Source organism: Adiantum capillus-veneris, chromosome 15, assembly GCF_014529385.1.
Source record: "Adiantum capillus-veneris isolate H3 chromosome 15, ASM1452938v2, whole genome shotgun sequence".
Lineage (NCBI taxonomy): Eukaryota > Viridiplantae > Streptophyta > Polypodiopsida > Polypodiales > Pteridaceae > Adiantum > Adiantum capillus-veneris.
In genome coordinates, this window is record NC_140945.1 from 39454646 (window position 1) to 39478561 (window position 23916).

The following is a 23916-nucleotide window of genomic DNA, read 5'->3' on the forward strand; positions in this document are numbered from 1 at the left end:
AGACATTTATTAAGCTTCCCTTGCAATTCAAAACACTGAAAATACTTCACTTGAGTTTCATCACTGGCTGGTCTGACCCTCCCAGTAATCTCATTAGAACAAATTTTTGCTTGGAAAGGCCTTGCTTTGATGGAACATTTCGGCTCCTGCAAAAGACTTCATATTCTTTGGTGTTTATCTGCTCATTCCACGCCTCTTTTTGTTACTCCAAACATGAACTTCCTCTCTTTCAAGCTATTGGATTAGTTAGTAGGCAAGCATACTAATGGCAGTCTCTTGTCAATTAACAAGCACATGAGCTTGGTCAGAAGCACCATGTAATAGCATTTTTAAACGTAACTAAAAAAATCAATTCCAGTAGTGTCAGAGGCAACATGGATAACGAAGGTCACAGGAATAAAGATAATTGAAAATTTTCTCTTACCTGGCGAAGTGGCAATACGCGAGATAGCATGCCTATGAGTATATCAGTATTCAAACTCCTCTCATGTGCCTCATCTAGCACAATAACTGAATACTTTCTTAGCAGAAAGTCAGACTGCATTAGCCAAAGACATAACCACAAGTCAATTCATTTCTTTGTAGGAACAAATTAAGATTCACTTTACAGAGAATATAGATAGACACAGAGGTACACAAACAATGAGCTGACACCACAACTTAAGAATAGATCAACAGAATTGGCTGAAGTAAAAGAAGCTAGGAAGAATGGCCAGTGGGCAGTCTGCAGAGGACGCCAAGCAATCATTGAAGAATTCTGTAATCCACTAGCTGCATAAGCCAGACTCTCCGATAGCAGAGAGTACAACGTAGTTATACATGGTGTTTATCTATAAAACTCAGGAAAAGCACAAATAAGCATTCTTCTCAAGCCATATGGGAAGTCCTATCTAAGCAGGTCATTAGGTCAGGCTAAGCATAGTGACGAAGTGTGTGAGTGACCCTTACCCAGGCACCATACACAATGTTAAGGGACTAGGCCTATTGAGTATGGACCTACTGCCTCATCAAGTTGATGAGAGTAAAATAGTCAAGTTTGAAACTTACAAGAGATGTACCACCTCAAGAAGTCCATAGAGAAGCAAATCTCGATAGATAATATTCGATAATGTTTTCGAAGAAGATTGTACTCCGGTAGGAGTTTCAAGGCTTTGTCAGCCAGTAGAGAATAGTGTAGATGTCGAACGTAGTCTTTCGTGGATGTTTTCCATAACTTTTGCATATTGCTCAAGATCATGGATACTCCTCCCAAGAGAAGTCCGTTTAAAGGTAATATGTTCCTAAAATCAGAAGAATCGAATTAATTACACATGGGTAAGTAACTTTGGATTAGGTTGCAACCTAAAACAAGCAGAGCCAAAAAACTACAAAAGCTGTGAGCAGAACCCAGTCTATAGACAAGGAAAGACCACCTAACACCTGTCAACCTAACAAGGAATTAAAGACAGTGGATCAATTAAAGACTATAGACCAAAAATAATCAAAAGCCAGTGTCCCCGGTCCACCCAGTTACCTAGGAGGGCCTTGTGTTTAGGACGTGTGTGTTGCATAGTAACAGGGAACGGACGGAACGGGGCCCTCCCATTCCCAGAACGCATCATCCAGAACACAGAACGGCAGAATCCGGAACGCCAAAGTTTTAAAAAATGACAGTTTGGGACAGGTCATTTGAACTTTTAGGGAAGTGTTATTTCCATCCTCTCCTATATAAAGAAGGGCTTTAAACCCTCTCTCTCAAGCGCTCTACCTCACCCTCTCCCTCACGGCTCTCTCTCCCTTTCCCTCAAGGCCACCGTTCCGGTCTCTGTTCCCGTTCTCGTTCTACCGCCCCCTGTTCCAGAAACATCCCGGAGCCCCCCGTTCCCGTTCCATGTAACTATGGCGTGTTTCTATATTAAAATTAATTCATATACACAAAAGAACATAACGTCCAAAAAATAACTGGCTTTAGATAACAAGACAGAGATTTGCACAAAAATGACTCAATCTTAGATTCATTTCTACACAATATAATGAGGCATGATTCCAATGATCCTATACAAAAGAAATAGAGTTGTGGAGGTCATCCAGGTTCAATCGGTAGGGCTCTTCAAAGTTGGACATCAACTAAGCCAAAAAACTCTTTAGAAAAGATAGACTTCTCACATGAATCCATATAAACAAGTGAGGGCCGCTTTTCAAATTTTGGTCCACCTTTCTCTTAGTATGCACTTGATGGAAAGGCTTCAAGGCTTCGCGGAGGAGGAGGGACCTAATGAATGAAAATCACAAAAAAATAATATGTATATACTTTATACATAACTATGGTTTTGACACATTTGGATTTTGGAAATAAAGAGAGATAGGAACAAATTCTATGAAAACAAAAAAAGTCATTGGATGCTGATTCTACCTGACCGTCACTATAGGTGAAGAATAAGAGTCAATAGTGAACGGGCGGAGTCTCTCATGCATTATTGAGTTAAAGTCAACAAAATATTATCAAATGCAAGCATACTTCACTTGTGGACACAACGCTTGCACATGGAGTCTAGAGGAGACCACCTGAAAGACTTTTGAGAAAGAAAGACACACGTATTTTTGTGGGATTTTTCCATTCCGAAATTTAAAAACATTTTAACAGCAATGTTGTAGGCGTCGAGCTGAACTTCTTGCCCCTATTTTTTTAATAATTTTTGTAGCTACGGTTTTGGAGATATGGCCAAAATGGTGGAGCATATATGTCTACATGTGGAAGAAGTCATGATTATACAACTCCACACACACACACATACCCTTTTCACATTGATCATCCCTATCAAATTAGCCATTAGCCTCTATATATTCTCTTCTTCTTTCTCCTCTCTCCCAAGCTCATAAAAACCCTAAGACCTCTCTCATAATCACTCCTTAACTATCCTTAATTCCCATCAAAATTCGTAATTTCTTATAGGTTTCTCTCCATTATTGCTAGATTTTCTCTTATTTTATCAAGATTCTCTGAAATATTATAAGGAAGCTCTTTGACTCCAGCTACGGAAGGTGGCATGGAGACAAAGCTCGTCAGAATGAAGACAATTAGGAGGAAATTGGTCAACAAGCAAGGTACATGGAGCTCTCTCATTGAGAGAATGCCCCTAATTGAGGATACTTTGTAATAACCCCTCTTGCTCATAATCTCTTCCCTAATCATTATCTTAGCCTATAAAAAGAGGCCTCCTCTTTTGTAAACATGCACACAATCAAGCTCTAGCACTCACACTCACATGTAAACCCTTGTGTATGCACCTCTAGGCACGAATAATTCTACTATGACATAATCTTGGATGGTTGTTTGTTTTGGTGTATGTGTGTATATTTCTTAATGGCCAAGACGTTTGAGTTACCATGCACACATGAGTTTGTGAAATGTTGATTATGTGAAATTTCCCTCGTGAATGCTTGTAAGGTGTTGAAGTAATTAAGAACTGTCGCTCGCTGCTACTGCTTCACCTGTGCACGCCATCTTCCCCCCCCCCCCCCCCCCCTGCCCTTCTGCCCCGCTGCCCTCCCCCGCGTTGCCTGGCAGCCTGAGCCGCCCCCGTCACCCCCTCCTCCTGCTGCCGCCAGCGACTCCACCCTCCCCAACCCGCTGCCCCCCCCCCCCCCCCCCCCCCGTCCTCCCGCCCGCCTCAGTTTCTCCCCGTCATCCCCTGCATTTCGACCTCCTCGGCACTGCTTCATTTTTTGGGGCAGTGTCTCCTGCACTTGATTGCGACGTCCACCCGTCGCCCTCTTCTTATGACACAGCAGTAGACACAGATGGAGGCTCCAACTTCGCCACAAAGGGACTCGCCAGAAGCCCCCTCTCCCGACCCCGCTGAGCCCACCATTCGACTCTCTCTCTCGCCGACAGAGCAAGCGAGCCTTGCCGCAGAGGTAGAGCGATTGCAGGCGACTTCGGTCACTTGCAAGATTCTCGTCACCCGACCTAGCAGAGGAGAGCTGCGGGACCTTCTCCAGGCCCACCTTCTCGCAGGGGTGGGCAAGATCTTGGATGTCCAGATTCTCGGACGGGGGTACTATCAGATTGAGTTCGAGACCTCAGAGATGGCAACAAGGTCATAGCTATGAGTCCACTGGCCATCTGAGCATCACGTGCCCACTTTCCACAGTGGCGACATGATTTTGACCCGACTTCGGATGTTCTAGTAGAGGAGGCAGACATCCCCATCTCAGTCTGCTTTCCGGGTTTACGGAGGGAGTACCTACCACTTCTTTCCAGGATTGGCTCCGCCATTAGGACTGTCCTAGAGACACCTCGTACGGCAGCATCAGTAGCTGCCAAGGCGGCTGGCATCCCCTCAGTTCGAGTTTTGGTCAGAGATACCCACACGCTTCCGAAGGTCATCCTTCTGCCTCGCGTGAGTGGGGATTGGTTTAGACAGGGTGTGGAGTACTCGGGCCTCCCGAACCAGTGCTTCATTTGCCGACAGATGGGCCACCTAGCGAAGGCCTGTCCACGGAGGAGGCCACGACCTGCACCTCAGCCTCACCCCCAGCCTACCAAGGCTGGGCCGCAGCCACAGTTAGCGGCACAGCGCACAGATTCAGAGCCACCCTCCGAGCCTGGGGCTCCAGCGGAGGAGGGGTGGCAGCAGGCCCGTGGCCGTCAACGCCAGGGGCCACAACGATAGCCTGGCACTCAGAGTGGCCCTTAGGTGCCTACTCAGCAGTACTGGGTTCCCACGGGGGAACCGCTTTGGTCCTCTTGAGCAGGAGGAGTCCCCTACGCCAGCCTCCACCTCCGCTTCACCCTCGACAGCCACTCCCCCTTCACAGTTCCCCTCCTCCTCATCCTCCCCCCCGCCCTTTTTGTTTTGTTCTGACTATCTTTCATGAGTTCTCTCCATCACGTGTGTGTTTGTAAGGAAAAGTGAGCGCCTTCTTTAGCTACATTTCTTCTTTAGCTCTAGAAGCTATGTTATCTACATCTGAGCTCTTTCTCATAACCCTTGAGCTTCCTCACAAACTCTCATAGCAAGAGGCCCGGTGCCTTCCTGGCAAGACCGCCTACTTCTTGACATATTTTTGGTGAACCCGACGTGAAACTGCCAGGGTGAGAGTTTGTGCGTAACCATGGGTGATCATGTTGAGCAACAGGGTATGCATTTTGACCCAACAACAATGCAAATGTTTCAAGCATTTGCAATGTTCATGCAACAACAACATCCCACTGAAAGAAGGGAGATTTCAGCAAGCGGTCGTCAATAGAATGGATCAATTCAATGGCAAAGATGTAACCAAGTACTTACGGGAGTATGTGAAGGAGATAGAGCTGCATCGCGTGTCAGAAGGTGAGATAATCAAAGCTTTGAGCTAGTTGTTACTCCAGAAATTAGGGAGTATGTTAGGGCAATTAAAGATGGGCATGGGAGAAATTAGGAAGAACTCAAAGTAGCTTTAAAGGAAGAATATTTCATAGAGGACTCTGAGAGAGTAACCAAAAGGACATTCTTCGAATGTGTAGTCATGCCAAAGCAAGGACTATCAATAACAGAGCTACTTAGGGAATTTGAGCGGCGCTATGCACAACTCACAAGGACAGAAAGGGCCACAGTAGATGCAGAGAAGACAGATCTTTTCTTACAAGCTGCAGGTAAAGAGTTTCAAGAAAATTTGGAGCTTCTTCTTGAAGATAAAGATGCTGAGCAAGGACTAAAGACCGACTCGAATGAAGTTGAAGGTGCTGTCTCGTTGCTTGCCAAACGACAAAGAAGAAGGGACAAGATGGTAGTAAACACTACAAGTCCTTCAACCTCAACTTCTGACAAAATGGTAAAGCCTACTTTTATCGCTCCTAAGTTTGATGGGTCCATGCTAGATGAGCTTGTGAAGGGAATGCGTGACTTGAAGGTGAAGCTTGCAAAGCTTGAAAGAAAAGGCCAACCATCAGGGCCACTTCCTAGGCAAAGACAACAGCCCAAAGAAGGGTTTGTTAATAGATGTATTTGGTGTGATAGTACAGACCATGTAAGAAGAGATTGTGATGATTTTAGTGATGCTTTGTCAAAAGATATTGTCTTTTTTAAGGATGGTAAAATCCACTTAAGAGAGACGGGTCTACCCTTGAGAACTAACTTTGGGAAGGCGGGAATACTTAACAAATTTTTGTTCACATTCCCATTTCAACCAATCAAGCAAATATTACAGTAAGCCAAAAATAAGGCTTGGTAGAATCTCTGCAACAGGTCAGACTTGGTAAGGTAACTGATTTTTTACAGAACGCAGAAAAGCGTCAATATACTTCGATTAGTATCTATCACATACTAGTAACTACAGAATATATCTTCAAGCTTAAGGTACATTAAACTGGAAATCAGACATAGCAGTTTATTTCATTTGGGCAGATATGTTAACTGTATAGATAGCTAGGAGAAAAACCATTTAGAACATCCTGAATGAGCAACAGTAAAAATTAGGTGTTCCCATGAAATCTACGCACGGCAGCAAATCAAGCAGTATTCGTACATCTAAGTAAAGACCAACGCTACAGAATTTCTTATAACAGAAAGAGTTCACTTAACAAATTAAATTTTATATCTGGTGCTCCCCAAAATTAGATAAAAATTATATCAGGTGTTCCTAAAAAGAACTTTCAAGTTCTTTGAACAGACAGCAGATATCATATATACCTAGATGAATCCAGGATAAGCCCAGATTCACCCTTAAAGGAAAGTGCAAGGTATAGACCCATGGTAGTCACCTACAAGACAATATAACCATCAGCTCCATCATGCATAGCATTGACTAAATACCACAACATCCCCACTAACGTTGTCAATGCCCAATAGTGGGTGTAGAACTAGGTAGAGATAGAAAGAATTTGCACAATATCAACTGGTCGTAACTCAAACGAAAGCCTCACAATGTGAAGTCTGCACGTCCGCTATACGACTAAAAAATATACCTAAATGAATCCAGGATAAGCCCAATTAAAGGAAATTGCAAGGTATAGACCCATGGTAGTCACCCACAAGGCAATATAACCATCAGCTCCATCATGTATAGTATTGACTAAATATGCTCAAAGAGACTATTTAAGATCAGTATTTCCAAGAAACTTCAAACCAGGTGGCCCATCATGACAACCTTCAAGTTTTTTTGAAAAATATACCCCAATTCATGCGGGCAACATCAGCCATGCCACGTTTTGTGAGCATCCTCCGTAGTTGGATTGAGATCAGCCATGCCAGCTACAGAATCTCCACAATATGCCAGAGACGGGAGTACGGAGTAAGCAAGGTTTCAAGCCGGCACAGGAGCAGAGGAGAGAGAGAGAGAGAGAGAGAGAGAGAGAGAGAGAGAGAGAGAGAGAGAGAGAGATGAAATGTTATATTAACGTCTTCAAAAGGCCAAATTGACCTATGAGACCAAAAAGTCACAATTGGTGAATCTGATACCATGTCTGAGTACAGAAAATGGAAATCAGAAATTACAAAGTTACAAAGAATTAACACTAAAACACTAAGGAGAAAGGAAATTTGGGGGGGGGGGGAGATGTAACAAACCGCTGACGTGTCAAAGCCTAAAGAATGGAGCCAACTTACAGATGTGGCCGAGGGGCCTAAACCCTAATTTCTGCTAGAAACCCTAACTGCTGAAACCCTAATTCTTGAAACCCTAATTCTTGAAACCCTAATCCTAAAACCTGAAACCCTAATTCTGGAAACCCTAACCCTAAAACCTGCAAACCCTAATCCTGGAAACCTTAACCCTAAAACCTGCAAACCCTAATTCTGGAAACCTAACCCTAAAACTGCAAAAATCCTAACCCTAACACTAAGGGCAACAGGGAGATTTCCGCGTTTTGCGCCAGCTGATGATGTGGCAAGCTGTACGGATTTCCGTGATTTACGTTGGCAGCTTTTTGGCTTTGCTTTTGGACCAGAAGCTTTTGAGTTTTAAAGGCTTTTTACTTTTTGAGTTTTTTTTTACCGAGAAAGAGATCCTTCTATTAGTTACTGATGTTGGGTTAAAGGCCCAAATGGCCCCCTTTAATATACGTTTAAAAGGTTGCTAACCTTTGGCCAAGTTCACATTGAACTTGGCCACTAACTTATTAAATTGGTCCTTATACAAATAATAAAGGGTAAGTGAGTTTTCAAACAACTCACTCACTTATCCCCTTTGAAGAAACTTATGTGCCCTTCTTCTGCTAGCGCTTTCTCTTCTGCAGGCCTTCGCCTCCCCTCTCTGCACACACACAACACTTCCTCACGTGCTCTTTCACTTGCACACCCCGCCGCGCGCTCATCAACTGGTATCAGAGCCCGATTAGGGTTTGTCCCCAAACCTGAAAATTTCAGCCAAAGGACTCGTCCCCGGACACTAGAGAGCTCCCGGCAACCAAAATTGACCTAAAACAGGCTGAAATTAAGTCAAAAACAGGAAATTACAGGTTATGACAGCAAAATACAAGTTTTGCAAATGATGTATTAAGGTGTGGGAATACTTTTGCTAAGTCCCCGCTACCCGAAAACCCTGAAATTGCCGAACAACAAGCCCTAAAACAGGTGTTTTAAGCAAATTTCAGATTTACGCAGGTTTTTGCAAGAGTTTTTATGGTGCGGTTACATTGGGGAAAGTGCAAATTGATGCAATCTACCCACATTTGACAAATTTTGTCGATGTATGACCATTTGTGGCTCAATTTCATGCAATTTTGATGCTACAAATTGGGGCTTTTGCACTTACATGCTTCTAAAGGCTGTGTATTAGCCTTATGTATGTCTTCTGAGGCTAAATACAACTAAATTTGTTGTTTTCGAGCACAAATTCGCTCGCTCAAATTTTCTGCGTATAAATTTCAGAAATTGAATTTTGTGCCCAAATCGACCTATTTTGCCCCAAATTGCTCATGTGACCATTTGAGCTGTAATGCACATCTCTGTGAGGCTATACTCCGATTTTTGCGCATTTTGCCCAAAAATTCAACGTATTATCCCTCTTATTTCGTGCAACTATGGCCTCATCTTCTTCGGATGTGAAGAACCTCTTTGAGATTAGGGGGTTCGATGGTACAGGTTTTGATCTTTGGAAAGATACGATTCAAGGAATCCTATTTCTTAAGGATTGCGAAGGGGCACTCGAACAGGTGAAGCTGAAACCGGCCTGTTCAATCCAAAAAGGGCGGTAGACTTTACTTTAAACCTTGATTTAGCTTTCACCCATTATAAGTCGTCTATTATACCTGCGCTATAGTGACACAAGAGAGGGGAATGGGATACAGATGCTAGAATGCACCTGTATGAGAAGACCGACACCAGATTGGCCCCTAATTTAGGCGCCCCTTTCGGTATTTCTTTATTGTTTAAAAGAGGGAATATACGCTGTGGTTCTTTCCAAGCTGCCCCGCACAACCTTGGCTGAATTTTGACTGTTCTAGCTTCATTTCGGCAGCATAACTGTACTAGAACCCTTCACAGTCAGTATTCCCACGCATTGGCCGACTTTCCCGACGCATACGGGCACTTTGCAAGACCTGGCGAGAATCTGCAGCACGCTGAATTCTCTGTTTTCAGCCCCGAAAATGTGCCAGATCGCCTGTACAGCGGTCCCCTTGCGTCCCCGAACCTCCTCGGGGTATTAGGGTCCGTTTAGGGCCAAAACCCTAAACCTGCAAAAATACACAGCAGGCTGTAATTTACTGTTTCGAGCTCCGTTTCGCGTGCCGGTCGCATCCGTAGCAAGTCCTCGAGCTCCCGCACCTGTAGGGCTACTTGCCCTTTGAATCGGACGAGATTTCTGGCGTGAAACCTCTCCGAATTCACCTGTACCTGCGGGGGGATTAGCCGCTAGCTAATCCAGTACCTGTACAAGAGGCTCTTGCCTCGGCAATCGCGCATGAACCCACACAACTGTACATTGGTCAAATGAAGAGCCCACTAGTGGGGCAGAACATACTGCCAAAGGGGAGAGAGAGGGCAGTGCGTAGTGTGCAGGGCATCACTCCTAGCACCGCATTGTACATAGGAGGGAAAGCAAGCACTCCATAGCTCTTAACCTGTGACATTTTTGCAAAACAGCCCCTCCTCTCTTCAAATTCAGCACCAACTCTCTTGCATTAGAAACTGCACCAGAATGTGCCACTTGGCACATTTACAAGCATTTTCCCGTTTCGGGGTTGCCGCCTAAAAATCTCCCAACCGGTTGCTCAGTTGACTTCACGGCAGAGTAAGAAAATGTTCCCCTTGTCATTCCGGAGGTAATGACGCCAACACATTTTCAGGTCCCAAAATAGCAGTTCCCTAAATTTTAGGAGATGCTGCCATTGTATCTTTCTAGGTCATCGGAGCCTCTTTGTACACTGCGGCCACATCCAGAACTGAAATGTAGCCTCTGTAGCAAAGGATTCCACTTTGGCTAGTCAATGACCCACTTGGCTAACCATAGTCCTTGTCCAACCTTAGTGCTCTCTTGCCCTCAGGCCTGGACTCCCTCTGAACAGTTCCACACTAGCTATGCAATGCAGGGCAGTTAGATTTCCCGAGGGGTGTTTCCAAAAAGTGAAAGTAAATAGATAATAATAAAGAAATCAACAAAAACGATAGATAGTTGTCACACGCTGGTGACATACCCCCCTCTTGAAATCTCAAACGTCCTCGTTTGCATCTTTGTCGTGCATGCTTACTGTCAACACTGATGTATTCAACACCTGTCGACACATATACGACACATACATGCTCATTGTAAACCCTGGTGTATTCAACACCGTGTTGACTCATGTATTGCCTGCGTGTGAACCCTTTCCCAATGACATAGTGGTAGCTGCGCACTGTGCCATTGCTTTGAGTCACTAACTTTCCAATGACAAAATGGTAGCTGCACATTTTGCCACTGTCTTATAGTACACGTTGGATCCCGTAACACTTTCGAGCATACCCAAACCGACAGTTTAAGAATGCAGTTACACATGTACTCTTTAATAGAAGCAACTACTGTATCCTTGACAAACTGACAAGAAATACTCACTTCTATAGCACTAACCAAACTTTTGGACATTCCATAAGAGCAATTGCCAAACTGACAATCTATACAGCTCTAACATTAATGTAACAGGTATTTCATTTGAGCTCACTTTAAATACCATATACATCATTTGTTTCAGAAGCCATTGTCACACTGACAATCCATGTAGCTTTGAAACTCAAGGGGTCAAGGTAGGTTGCAAATCGAAGGCTTCAAGGTAAAGTGATAACACAGTTAGTGATTCTGCAAGTTCACCTTCTTCCATCCACTTAGCATCCATTGGTGGATAGTTTCTGAACTTTACTAAGTAACGCCTAGCAACCTTGCCTTTCACTTTCCTTTCTTTGTGTGCCAAAATCTGTTCAGGGACCAAGATCTCGTCAAGTTCCTCGACTTCCGGCTGATCTTCAGCTGGCATATCTTCTGGCACATCACCCACATAGGGTCTGAGAAGACTCACATGAAACGCATTGTGAATCTTCCAACTGTCAGGCAATTTCAGCCTATATGCAACATCACTGATTATGTCGCACACTTGAAAAGGCCCATAGTAACGCATGCTGAGCTTTGGAAACAGTCTTTCCTTGCCCTTCATGTTCTTTAACCTTGCCTTTTCAAAGCGTAAAAGCACCCAATCACCAAGTGAATATACCACTTCACGACGGTGACGATCAGCTGCTTTGACCTTCTTGTACATTTCATCCATGTCCTGAACATACTTATCTGCTTCAAATATCTTGTCCTTTGTATGCAGTATGGGAGGAACTTTCTTGCCACCTTCAACTATCTCAAAAGGTGCCTTGCCAGTTGATGAATGCACTGTATTATTGTATGCATACTCCACCAATGGCAAATACTGCTCCCACTTTCCTTTATGCTCTGACACATAACACTTCAACAGATCTGGACAGTAGAATTTGCCTCTTCTGACAGCCCATCTGTTTGAGGATGAAATGACGAAGAGAATTTGAGCGTGGTGCCCATATTCTCAAACAAGCCTCTCCAGAACAAACTTGTCATGTGTGGATCACGGTCGCTAACAATCGACTGTGGCATGCCATGATATTTGAAAATATTGCTCATAAACAAGCATGCCATTTGATCTGGCTTTATCTTCTTCCTGACAGGAATAAAATGAGCCTATTTGCTGAATCTGCAAATAATGGTCCAAATACCATCGTTTCCTGTCTGCGTTCTCGGAAGATCAAAGATAAAATCCATAGCAATACTTTCCCATGGTTTATCTGGAATAGGTAGTGGTTGCAATAACCCTGGTGCCTTTTGCCTGTCAAACTTGACCTTTTGGCATATTAGGCATTCTCGCACAAAGGCATCCACATCCCTTCTCAATGTAGGCCAATAGAAGAATGTCTCAACCGCTTTAACTGTAGCATCGATACCACGATGCCCTGCATACGGTGGGACATGACTCTCTTCCATAACTTTGCGTCGCGATGGCTTTGTGACACACAATCTGCCATGCATCATCATGAACCCATCTTTGAGAAGATAGTGTTCATGACGTTGTCCTTGCATTAGCTGCTCGAAGACCCTTGCAAAATCTTCATCATTTTCATACTGTTCTCTCATATCATCAAGTTCATGATGATAAGGAATTGACACAGCTGGAATTTGTGGCTTCCTTGACAAGGCATCAGCCACAACGTTCTTCTTGCCTTCCACATGCACAATCTGAAAATGGAACATGGACAAGATATTTGCCCATCGCATATGCTTCTCAGATAACTTTGTCTGTGTCAAGAAGTACCGCAAGGTCTGATGGTCCGTTTGGACAACGAAATCTGCACCTAGCAGGTAGTGTTTCCAACTTAAGAGCGAATGAATCACAGCCAGTAACTCTTTCTCATAGACCTGCATGGTCATCTCTGCCCTTGCAAAATTCTGCTCTCATAGGCTACTACCCTGCCATCTTGCATTAGCACTCCACCAATGCTACTACCACAGGCATCACACTCGACCACAAATGACTTCCTAAGATCTGGCAACACAATGACTGGATCTGAAGTCATCTTTTCCTTTAAGAGATTAAAAGCTGAAATCTCTTTCTGTATCCATCTAAAGGTGACTGCCTTCTTTTGAAGAGCATGTAAAGGTGAAGCAATCTCAGCGAAATTTCGGATAAACCTTCTGTAATAGGAGCATAGTCCCAAGAAGCTTCGGACATCATGCACCGTCTTCAAATTTGGCCATGACTTGATCGCTTCAACTTTTGCAGGATCCATTCTGACCCCATCCTTTGAGACAACGTGTCCCAGAAAGTGAATCTCTTCCAGAAAAAACTCACTTTTCTTTGCATTGATGAGCAACCTATGACTGCGTAGCTCTTTGACCACAATGGCCAAGTGATGCCTATGCTCCTCTTCATTCTTTGAGTAGACTATCATGTCATCAAAGAATGTACCAACAAACTGCTGGTGTGGACGGAAAACATCCTATTGAACGTAGCAGGAGCATTTGTGAGACCAAAGGGCATCACTAAAAATTCGTAAAGGCCAAACGTTGTTCTAAAAGCAGTCTTGTGCACATCCTCTGATCTAATGCGGATCTGATGGTACCAACTCTTTAGATCTATCCTGCTAAACATAGCTGCTCCTTCTAATTTGTCCATAATATCATCAATTCTAGGTATAGGGAACCTATTCTTGATGGTATTCTTGTTCAGTGCACGGTAGTCGATGCACATACGCCATGAGCCATCCTTTTTCTGCACCAACAACACTAGAGAACAGAATGGAGATGAACTGGGCTGAATCAGCCCCTTTTCTAACAGCTCCTGTACTTGGCCCATTATCTCTTTCTGCTGAGCCGCACTAACCCTGTACGGAGGCTTATTTGGTGGGCTACTGCCTGGCACCAAATCTATCGCATGGTCCTCGGGTCTCTCTGGCGGTAATTGAGACGGTAATGAATCGGAAAAGCAGTCACTATACTGTTGTAAAAACATTGACCTTTCTTTATCTAGCACATATAAATTTGATTCATCAAAATCTGACACTTCACGTGCAAAAACCAAGTACGCAGAAAGATGCTTTTTCATTACAGAAGTAATAGCAGAAGCTGATACAGTAGGAATAGACTCCCCTTTAAGCTTTACATCCAGAATGTGAGTCTTTCCCCTGCTCTGTACAGTGATCTTTTTGTTGTAGGCATCCATGATTCCCTGTACACGAAACAACCAAGGAATACCTAACAACACATCACATCCGTCCAGTGGCATGATGTAAAATTCTTCAGCATCTACATAGGACTGGATATATAGGCGCAATTTTCCAATGATGGGTGTCACAGCCTCTGTATGGCCCGGACATGCCAAACCTGCCTCTGCTGTATACCCCATCTCTTCAGGTCTGATTCCAAACTTTGAAGCCAATTCTGGGGAAATAAAGTTGGCTTTGGCACCTGGATCAAAGAAGATAAGCACTGTTTGATCCCTGACCTTTCCCCATGCTCTGCAAAGCTCACTTGCATCTGAATTTGGCTTGTCGCCCACCATATCTGGCACTAGACCAGCCATGGGCTTCTTTCCTTTCCTGTCCTCGTCTTCAGAATCAGCTGGCCTTTTCTTTGTAGGATAGTTGTAAGCAATGTGGCCAGGCTGCTCACATATAAAGCATTTGTTCTCTGTCCTCAGGACCTTCTTTTGCTCTTCTGACTTGCGAGGAAAACGTCTTTTCCATTTCTTCGCTGGTCCTTTTTCTGATTCAGCCGTAGCTTTATCTTTCCCTGCGTTGGCTGACTCCTGAGTCCCTTTAGGAGCCTCATTGGGAACGTGCTTCTTGACTGAATTTTTCTTGCCTGATCCTGCCTTGACGCCAGTGTTAAATTCACAATCTTCTCCCTTGAGCAAACCATTGCCAGTGTTTGCTACCTCGATGAGCTGCGTCAAAGTAGTGACTTTTGTCTTCGTACAGTACTTTCTCAATCCTTTAGGTAGGCCACAACAGTATTTTTCAATATGTTCTGTCAATGGCACAAACCTATAGGAAGTTACTGGAAGTAGAGCTTTCCAAAAATTCCGATTGTAATCATCTAGATTTCTACAAGTGGCAGCATTAAGCTGGTGCCATTCTGTCATGACATCTGCTTCAAAGTCATCAGATAACCATGCTGCTGCAAAAATCTGCTTGAAGTAAATCCATGTGGACGGAGCTTGCCCTTGAAGCAATAAAGTTGTCCACCATTGTCCCGCATTCCCTGTCAAGACAGTGGCTGCCTTGCGGACCTTTGAAGCCTCTGTAAAGTTTCCCCCTGCATAGGCCTTGTCAAACTGCTGGAGGAATGAAAGAGCCTTCTTCCTATCATCAAACCCTGTAAAGGTCGTGAAAGACACACCTTTGCCACCTTCTTTGTACGGAGTTGGCCTCTCCAGCGGCGTTAAATTGTCATATGGAAGTGACTGAAACATGGGAACACTGTTAGGGTTCATCTGTGTTCCTTGGCCGCTATTAACTTGACCTGGAAATGCCATATTTGGCTGCTGATTGGTAATTCCAGCCATACCAAAATTTGCATGTGGCATCCCAAATTGGCCCTGAGTGCTTTGAAACCCTGGTAGCATGCCCGTGACACCATACATGGGGTTAGGCATCATCGTTTGAGCACCCCCAAACACTGTTCCTGGCGTGTAGAACTGATTTCCACGTGCATGACCAGCCATGCTCTGGAATATCGATCCACCTCCAAAATAGCCAAGGTGTACTGAAGGTGGTGGGAAGACCTGTTGCACAGCCTGTAGGTTGCTTCCCTGCCCATTAGAACCAGCTATAGGCTGCTGAAAGGTGGCGGGCTGAACTGGTACAGCCTGAAAGACTGGCATCTCAGCCACCTATTCTTGCACCTTAGGCACAGGTTGTGGAGACTACATGTTCTCCGTCAAGTGTACAGGTGTTTCCATTGACTGTGCGGTATGAATCACCTGTGCTCGAGCCTTAACAGGCTTTTGAATATGATCCAGTGACCCAACTTGCTGAGACGGAACAGGAGGTTGCAGAAAGGCTAAAAACCTCGGATTCTGCATTACTTGTGTGAACATAGCCACAGCAATAGCCAACTGGGTCCTTAATATATCGTCATCTGTCTGTGGTGGTCTTGAGGACTCACCCACTTCATGTGTCTGTTGACCTTGTGAAGAGGAAACCTCTTCAGTCACATCATCTGGTCTGTCAGCCATAATTGCAATTCCCTATGTCTGGTCTATAATCCCCTGAGTCTTCAAGCCTAAACTGACCAAGGCTCACTTCTATGGAAAAAAGTGATTTAATCCCGTCGATGGAACCATGAAACCGGCCTGTTCAATCCAAAAAGGGCGGTAGACTTTACTTTAAACCTTGATTTAGCTTTCACCCATTATAAGTCGTCTATTATACCTACGCTATAGTGACACAAGAGAGGGGAATGGGATACAGATGCTAGAATGCACCTGTATGAGAAGACCGACACCAGATTGGCCCCTAATTTAGGCGCCCCTTTCGGTATTTCTTTATTGTTTAAAAGAGGGAATATACGCTGTGGTTCTTTCCAAGCTGCCCCGCACAACCTTGGCTGAATTTTGATTGTTCTGGCTTGATTTCGGCAACATAACTGTACTAGAACCCTTCACAGTCAGTATACCCACGCATTGGCCGACTTTCCCGACGCATACAGGCACTTTGCAAGACCTGGCGAGAATCTGCAGGACGCTGAATTCTCTGTTTTCAGCCCCGAAAATGCGCCAGATCACCTGTACAGCGGTCCTCTTGCGTCCCCAAAACCTCCTGAGGGTATTAGGGTCCGTTTAGGGCCAAAACCCTAAACCTGCAAAAATACACAGCAGGCTGTAATTTACTGTTTCGGGCTCTGTTTCGCGTGCCGGTCGCATCCGTAGCAAGTCCTCGAGCTCCCGCACCTGTAGGGCTACTTGCCCTTTGAATCGGACGAGATTTCTGGCGTGAAACCTCTCCGAATTCACCTGTACCTGCGGGGGGATTAGCCGCTAGCTAATCCAGTACCTGTACAAGAGGCTCTTGCCTCGGCAATCGCGCATGAACCCACATAACTGTACATTGGTCAAATGAAGAGCCCACTAGTGGGGCATAACATACTGCCAAAGGGGAGAGAGAGGGGAGTGCGTAGTGTGCAGGGCATCACTGCTGGCACCGCACTGTACATAGGAGGGAAAGCAAGCACTCCATAGCTCTTAACCTGTGACAATTTTTGCAAAACAGCCCCTCCTCTCTTCAAATTCAGCGCCAACTCTCTCTTGCATTAGAAACTGCACGAGAATGTGCCACTTGGCACATTTACAAGCATTTTCCCGTTTCGAGGTTGCCGCCTAAAAATCTCCCAACCGGTTGCCCAGTTGACTTCACGGCAGAGTAAGAAAATGTTCCCCTTGTCATTCCGGAGGTAATGACACCAACACATTTTCAGGTCCCAAAATAGCAGTTCCCTAAATTTTAGGAGATGCTGCCATTCTATCTATCTAGGTCATCCGACCCTCTTTGTACACTGCGGCCACATCCAGAACTGAAATGTAGCCTCTGTAGCAAAGGATTCCACTTTGGCTAGTCAATGACCCACTTGGCTAACCATAGTCCTTGTCCAACCTTAGTGCTCTCTTGCCCTCAGGCCTGGACTCCCTCTGAACAGTTCCACACTAGCTATGCAATGCAGGGCAGTTAGATTTCCCAAGGGGTGTTTCCAAAAAGTGAAAGTAAATAGATAATAAGAAAGAAATCAACAAAAAGGATAGATAGTTGTCACACGCTGGTGACAGAAGCCACAGAATATGACGGATGAAGCATGGGTTAGCATGAACAGTAAGGCCGTTACATACATTAAAATGGCCATGACCGATGAGACAGTCATTGATGTGAAAGGTCTCACGACTGCTTTTGATATGTGGGAGAAGTTGAAGAGAATGTATGAAAATACAACGGCTGTCAACAAGGTGCACTTGATGCGAAAACTTGTTGGCATGCAACTAGATGAGTCCAAGAGCTTCGCAGTTACAGGATTCTGGCTTGCCCTCTTATGATGATAAGCTGAAAGCTATCTTCTTGCTTATGACCTTACCTGAGTCATGGGAAACGTTGGTGGTTTCGTTGTCCAAAAACCCCAATTTGACCTTTGATGGTGTTAGGGGTTCTATCTTGAATGAAGAAATCAGGAGGAAAGCAAGTGGAGAGGAAGGCAGCTCTGCCAACATGGTTAGAGGCAGAACAGAAAAGAAGAATGCTTATGCACAAAGGAGTAAGAGTAAGAGTAAAGAAAGGGGAAATGCAAGCAAAGGCAAGGGTGATGTGACTTGCTATCAATGTGGCAGGAAAGGTCACAAGAAACCCGGTACTATAAAGCTGAGTTAGAAAGAAAAAAGAATGGCGGAGACAAAAAGAAAGAGAAGAAGGAAGTCAAGGTAGATGCACAGGATAGCTCAAAGAACAAAGAGAAGGCCAATGTGGCTTCTAGTGTCGTGATTGAGGAGCTGTCAGATGTAGAGGACATCTTGTGTACCACTTTGTCAGATGATGATGCTTATGACTTTGATGCCTCTCTAAATGTTCACTCACAGGACATGTAGATCACCAAGAGTGATCTTATTGATGCTTTGTTGACTGTCAATGATGGATTGTCCCAGACTTGGATTGTTGATTCTAGTGCTTCATTTCATGTGACTCCTATCAAGGAGTGTTTCTCTACTTTTGATGTAGGCAAGCGTGGCCATTTATACCTTGGAAACAATCATGCATGTTCCATTGAGGGTATTGGCACTCTGCATCTCTCCATAGATGGCACGAATGAGCTTGTCTTACATGATGTTAGATATGTGCCGAGAATCAAGAAGAGTCTGCTTTCTATTGGTCAGATGGATATGCATGGTTACAGCATTTTGTTTGAGAGAGGATCATGGAAAATGACCAAAGGTTCAAGGCTGATTGTAAAGGGCACAAAGAATGGGACACTTTACTGCATGCATGGAAAGGCCGTGTTGGGCAATTCTAAATAATTCTAAATGAAATATTGGATTTATAAGTGAGAGGGTTTTCTCGCTTGGAACACCAAGGAAAAATAATTCTAAATGAATTATTGGAATTTTAAGTGAGAGGGCTTTTCTCACTGGAGACATCCGAGTACAGAGTATTCCTAGTGCGTCATTTAAAGTAATGACGGGAACACTGAGAACGGGAATATCTGTAAGGCCACCAGGAACGGGTACTTCTAATGCGTCACATCGGATGGGTGACAGGGAGCATCGGAAAGAAGTATCCGACTGTCCGGGAACGGACATCTCTGATGCGTCATAGGATGGGTGACATAGAGCATCGTGAAGGAGATTGTACCGTAAGTTCGGTAGGAAAGGACTAGGTGATGGGTATTCCTGATGCGTCACAAGGTGGGTGACGGGTGCATCGGAAAGGGAATATCCATAGTGGGGAGGAAATTCCGAACTGTGTTAGAATTGTACACAAGGAAAAGCAAGCACTTGGATGAAGATGGGTTCAGAGGAAACTTTGAGGAAAAACAGATGCTTTCTGAGAAAGCGGGATTGCTTTTCGGGAAAGCAGATGCTTTCCCGCGAGGAAGTCGATGTCTGCATTGCAACTGTGCGTGTGATTCCATCCAGGGACGCCTGGGAAGTGTTGTGAAAGCATTGTTTTTAACTTATAAGGTTTTATTGAGTTTTTGGACAGATTCGGACTATTTTTAAAATATGCCGGCCGCCCATTTAATAGGTGGACAGCCATCCGATAAATAAGGCCACAGATCAGCCAACATTTTCTCTCTCTCTTTTTCTGGCAGAAGAGCGAAAAAAAAAAAAAAACCGGCCGCGATCTCTACGCGAGCAGCTTTTCGTGCCCGTGGCTAGCAACTATAAAAGCATCACATGCCCTCACTCAGAGGGAGAATCAGTTTTTGCAAGAAGGAGATGCTGCTGCAGAGTTCACCCGCAAAGAAGACGTTTGCCGGTGATGCCCATGATTGTCCCAACTGTACCCGATGTTGCCAAGACCCAATGCGCGAGTCCCCTCGCGAAGAAGTGCTTACGGAGCATGTTTCCATCGCAACAAGCTACTATTTTTCTCAGTTTTCAGCCCATAAACGTCGTAGACGGGGCTGATTTACGAGAAAGAACCCAAGAACACACCTCTATTGTGTGTAGGATTAGAAGAGAGGATTTTCTATGTAGAGATCTCTTCCAGGGAATTGCTTTTTTCGAGAACCGAGTTGCGTTACGAGCGTCAAGACTTTGAAGGTACGATTTCATGTTATGATCTCTAAGTATTTGATTGCAGGTGTACTTCCTCTTCGTGAGGGAGTAGGAGCAGAGGAAGGCATGAGCCTCTGCAAGAGAAAAGCGCTCTGAGGAACTAGAGCCAGATCAGCCCAAGGGTTTTCGTACCCAAATTTGGGAAGCAAATCCACGGATCGAAGAGAGGTAGACTCTCGAGATGTGATCCGGAAGTTGAAATTCCCAAGGGAAGGACTTCCTCTCCAGGAAAGCGGAGTTAATCTGCAGGAAGAGGACTCTGGAAACAGAGTTAGAAAAGAGTTGCAGGGATGTCATGCCCTAAGTCTGGAAGGTGAGATCCAAAGGCGAGAACCTTGGTTCTCAAGGATTTGGAATAAGGAACGGAAGTTCCTTGGAATAGGGTTTTGCCCTAGGAATCGGAAGCTGAGGCTTCCGGGAACCATCAAGTCTTATTCTAGAACGAACGTGGTAATACGTTCGGTTCAAGTGCTTGTATAGACTTCTCCTCAGTAATAAAGATACTATTACGGGGGGGGGGGGGACCCGCCCATCTTCTAGTCCCCAGTACTGTGTCGATCTTCTCACTCTCTATCTCTCTCTATCCATTTCTCTCTATATCCTTTGGCTTCAATATAATAAGTGATAAATTCTATTTATCCGAATGTATTTTATATTGTTACGCGCTCTCGTTTGTGACAGTGGTATCAGCGCATGGTCTCCTCTCTTTCTCTGTAAAGGAGGGCGACTCTGGGAAGATACGAGAAGAAGCTATGACAAGCCAAGAGAAGTAAGCAGGCAGTCCTTCAAGGAAAAGCTCGCAGAGTTGGAATTTTTTTCTCTCTCTACAAGAAGTCGACACAAGGCTTGGGATTCTCTGAGAAGGCGACAAGAGCATGATGCTCAAGAACCTAGAGAATCCAAGGAGCGGAATGCTCGAGATTCTTCAGAATCCAAAAAATATCCATGAACATCAATCCAGAACTATAGCCATGAAATCCCGTCATTCCGGGAACAATATGAAGAAGGTCTCTAGACCTAGGAACACTTCCAGTCAAGTTTGATACTTTTGACGAATAAGAAGATGCCCCGAAAGCTACCGCTTTGATTCGACAAGTTTGAAGTTGCCTTTGCGAACGGCAATTTCTGAAAAAGCGTCGAAGATGAGGCATGTGATTAAACACCTCAAGGGGATTGCAAGTACTTGGTGGTATACCAAAGCTCTGCAAGGAACTTACAACAAGACTTGGATTCAATTCAAGGCTGAATTTTTCGACACATTTTATTTCCTCTACACTTTGAGGAAGGCATCCAAGAAGATTGGGATGGGTTTGCCCAATAGGAACACGAGTGAGTCAAAGCAAGTAGTGGTTCACTCTTGCCAAGGTAGATCCACTCTCGATCCTCTCTGAGGAAGGAAAGATGAAGAAATTCAACAAAGGACTTTTGCCCAAATTTTGTAGATGCATCTGCAAAATACTTTGCAGCAGATGGTAGAGTCAGGCTGTCAGCAATAAAAGCTGAAAGTGTACACCTTAGTGTACATAGAATCCAATCCCCGCAGTGGGACAGGAATCATTCAACACAGAAAGTTTGGAGTAAGGGAATTCAATCTAACTCCTAAGTTCTTGAATAAAAGACCCTCGAACTTTAAGTGAGAGGGCAGGTTTTCAATCAAAGTTACATCTTTGAGGAAATCATAAAGTGCATTGTGCTTGTTTGCTCTTTTGCACAATATATGGTTATGTCTAACCAGAACAATCACTCTCGAGTATTTATGAGAGTAGGATCAATTTGAAACATTGTTTTCTGAGATGAATTGGTTTGCTCAACCATCCGGAAGGTCAACTATTGATCTCGTATCCGGTAGTTCACCAACAAATTACCTGCTATTGCGGATAGGACGGCAAAAAGGAAGGAACCATTCCGAGCTTTCAACCAACAAAAGCTTTCACTAAGCTTATGAACCAACACCCCCTATCCGGTCACGGAAGACATGGTAGTGCTTTTCACACAAGTGAATGAACACTCTCTTTACGAGGGAAGGAACATGAAACCGGCCTGTTCAATCCAAAAAGGGCGGTAGACTTTACTTTAAACCTTGATTTAGCTTTCACCCATTATTAGTCGTCTATTTTACCTGTACTTTCAAGACACAACAAAGGGGAGAGGGATACAGGCTGCTAGATTGCACCTGTATGAGTAGACAGACACCAGATTGGCCCCTAACTTAGGCGCCCCTTTCGGTATTTCTTTATTGTTCAAAAGAGGGAATAAACGCTGTGGTTCCTACAAGCTGCCCCGCACAAACTCGGCTGAATTTCCACTGTTCCAGCCCGATTTCGGCAGCATAACTGTACTAGAACCCTTCACGGTCAGTATTCCCACGCATTGACTGACTTTCCCGACGCATACGGGCACTTTGCAAAACCTGGCGAGAATCTGCAGCACGCTGAATTCTCTGTTTTCAGCCCTGAAAATGCTCCAGATCGCCTGTACAGCGGTCCCCTTGCGTCCCCGAACCTCCTGGGGGTATTAGGGTCCGTTTAGGGCCAAAACCCTAAACCTGCAAAAATACACAGCAGGCTGTAATTCACTGTTTCGGGCTCCGTTTCGCGTGCCGGTCGCATCCCTAGCAAGTCCTCGAGCTCCCGCACCTGTAGGGCTACTTGCCCTTTGAATCGGACGAGATTTCTGGCGTGAAACCTCTCCGAATTCACCTGTACCTGCGGGGGGATTAGCCGCTAGCTAATCCAGTACCTGTGCAAGAGGCTCTTGCCTCGGCAATCGCGCATGAACCCACACAACTGTACATTGGTCAAATGAAGAGCCCACTAGAGGGGCATAACATACTGCCAAAGGGGAGAGAGAGGGCAGTGCGTAGCGTGCAGGGCATCACTCCTGGCACCGCACTGTGCATAAGAGGGAAAGCAAGCACTCCATAGCTCTTAACCTGTGACAGAGACTTGCAAAATGAGCCTCCCAACTATAAATCACGTTTTTGCCTTCTCTATAAGTAGTAAACTGGCCTCAGAGTGCCAAGTGTCACTCATTTGTGCATTTTCCCGCTTTAGACCCTCGGGTCTAAAAATATCTCACCTGCAGCCTCTGTTGACTTGGCCACAGAGTAACAAAATGATCCCCATGTCAAACTGCACGTAATGACGCGAAGACATTTTCAGGTCCCAAAATAGCAGTTCCCTAAATTTTAGGAGATGCTGCCATTATATCTTTCTAGGTCATCCGACCCTCTTTGTACACTGCGGCCACATCCAGAACTGAAATGTAGCCTCTGTAGCAAAGGATTCCACTTTGGCTAGTCAATGACCCCACTTGGCTAACCATAGTCCTTGTCCAACCTTAGTGCTCTCTTGCCCTCAGGCCTGGACTCCCTCTGGACAGTTCCACACTAGCTATGCAATGCAGGGCAGTTAGATTTCCCGAGGGGTGTTTCCAAAAAGTGAAAGTAAATAGATAATAAGAAAGAAATCAACAAAAAGGATAGATAGTAGTCACACGCTGGTGACATACCCCCCTCTTGAAATCTCAAACGTCCTCGTTTGCATCTATGTCGTCCATGCTTACTGTCAACACTGATGTATTCAACACATGTCGACACATATACGACACATACATGCTCATTGTCAACCCTGGTGTATTCAACACCTCGTCGACTCATG

The 23916-nt window shown here is 44.7% G+C and overlaps 1 protein-coding gene across 3 annotated transcripts in view; it reads right to left on the bottom strand.

Moving 5' to 3' along the window:
- FAS4 (RNA helicase family protein) overlaps positions 1–23916 on the bottom strand; it is a 185634-nt gene that overhangs the window by 39712 nt on the left and 122006 nt on the right. For all 3 annotated transcript variants that reach the window (XM_086530283.1, XM_086530282.1, XM_086530284.1), the window contains one exon: positions 425–538. In XM_086530283.1, the coding sequence (XP_086386409.1) occupies positions 425–538 (114 nt within the window). The remainder of the gene's footprint in view (positions 1–424; positions 539–23916) is intronic.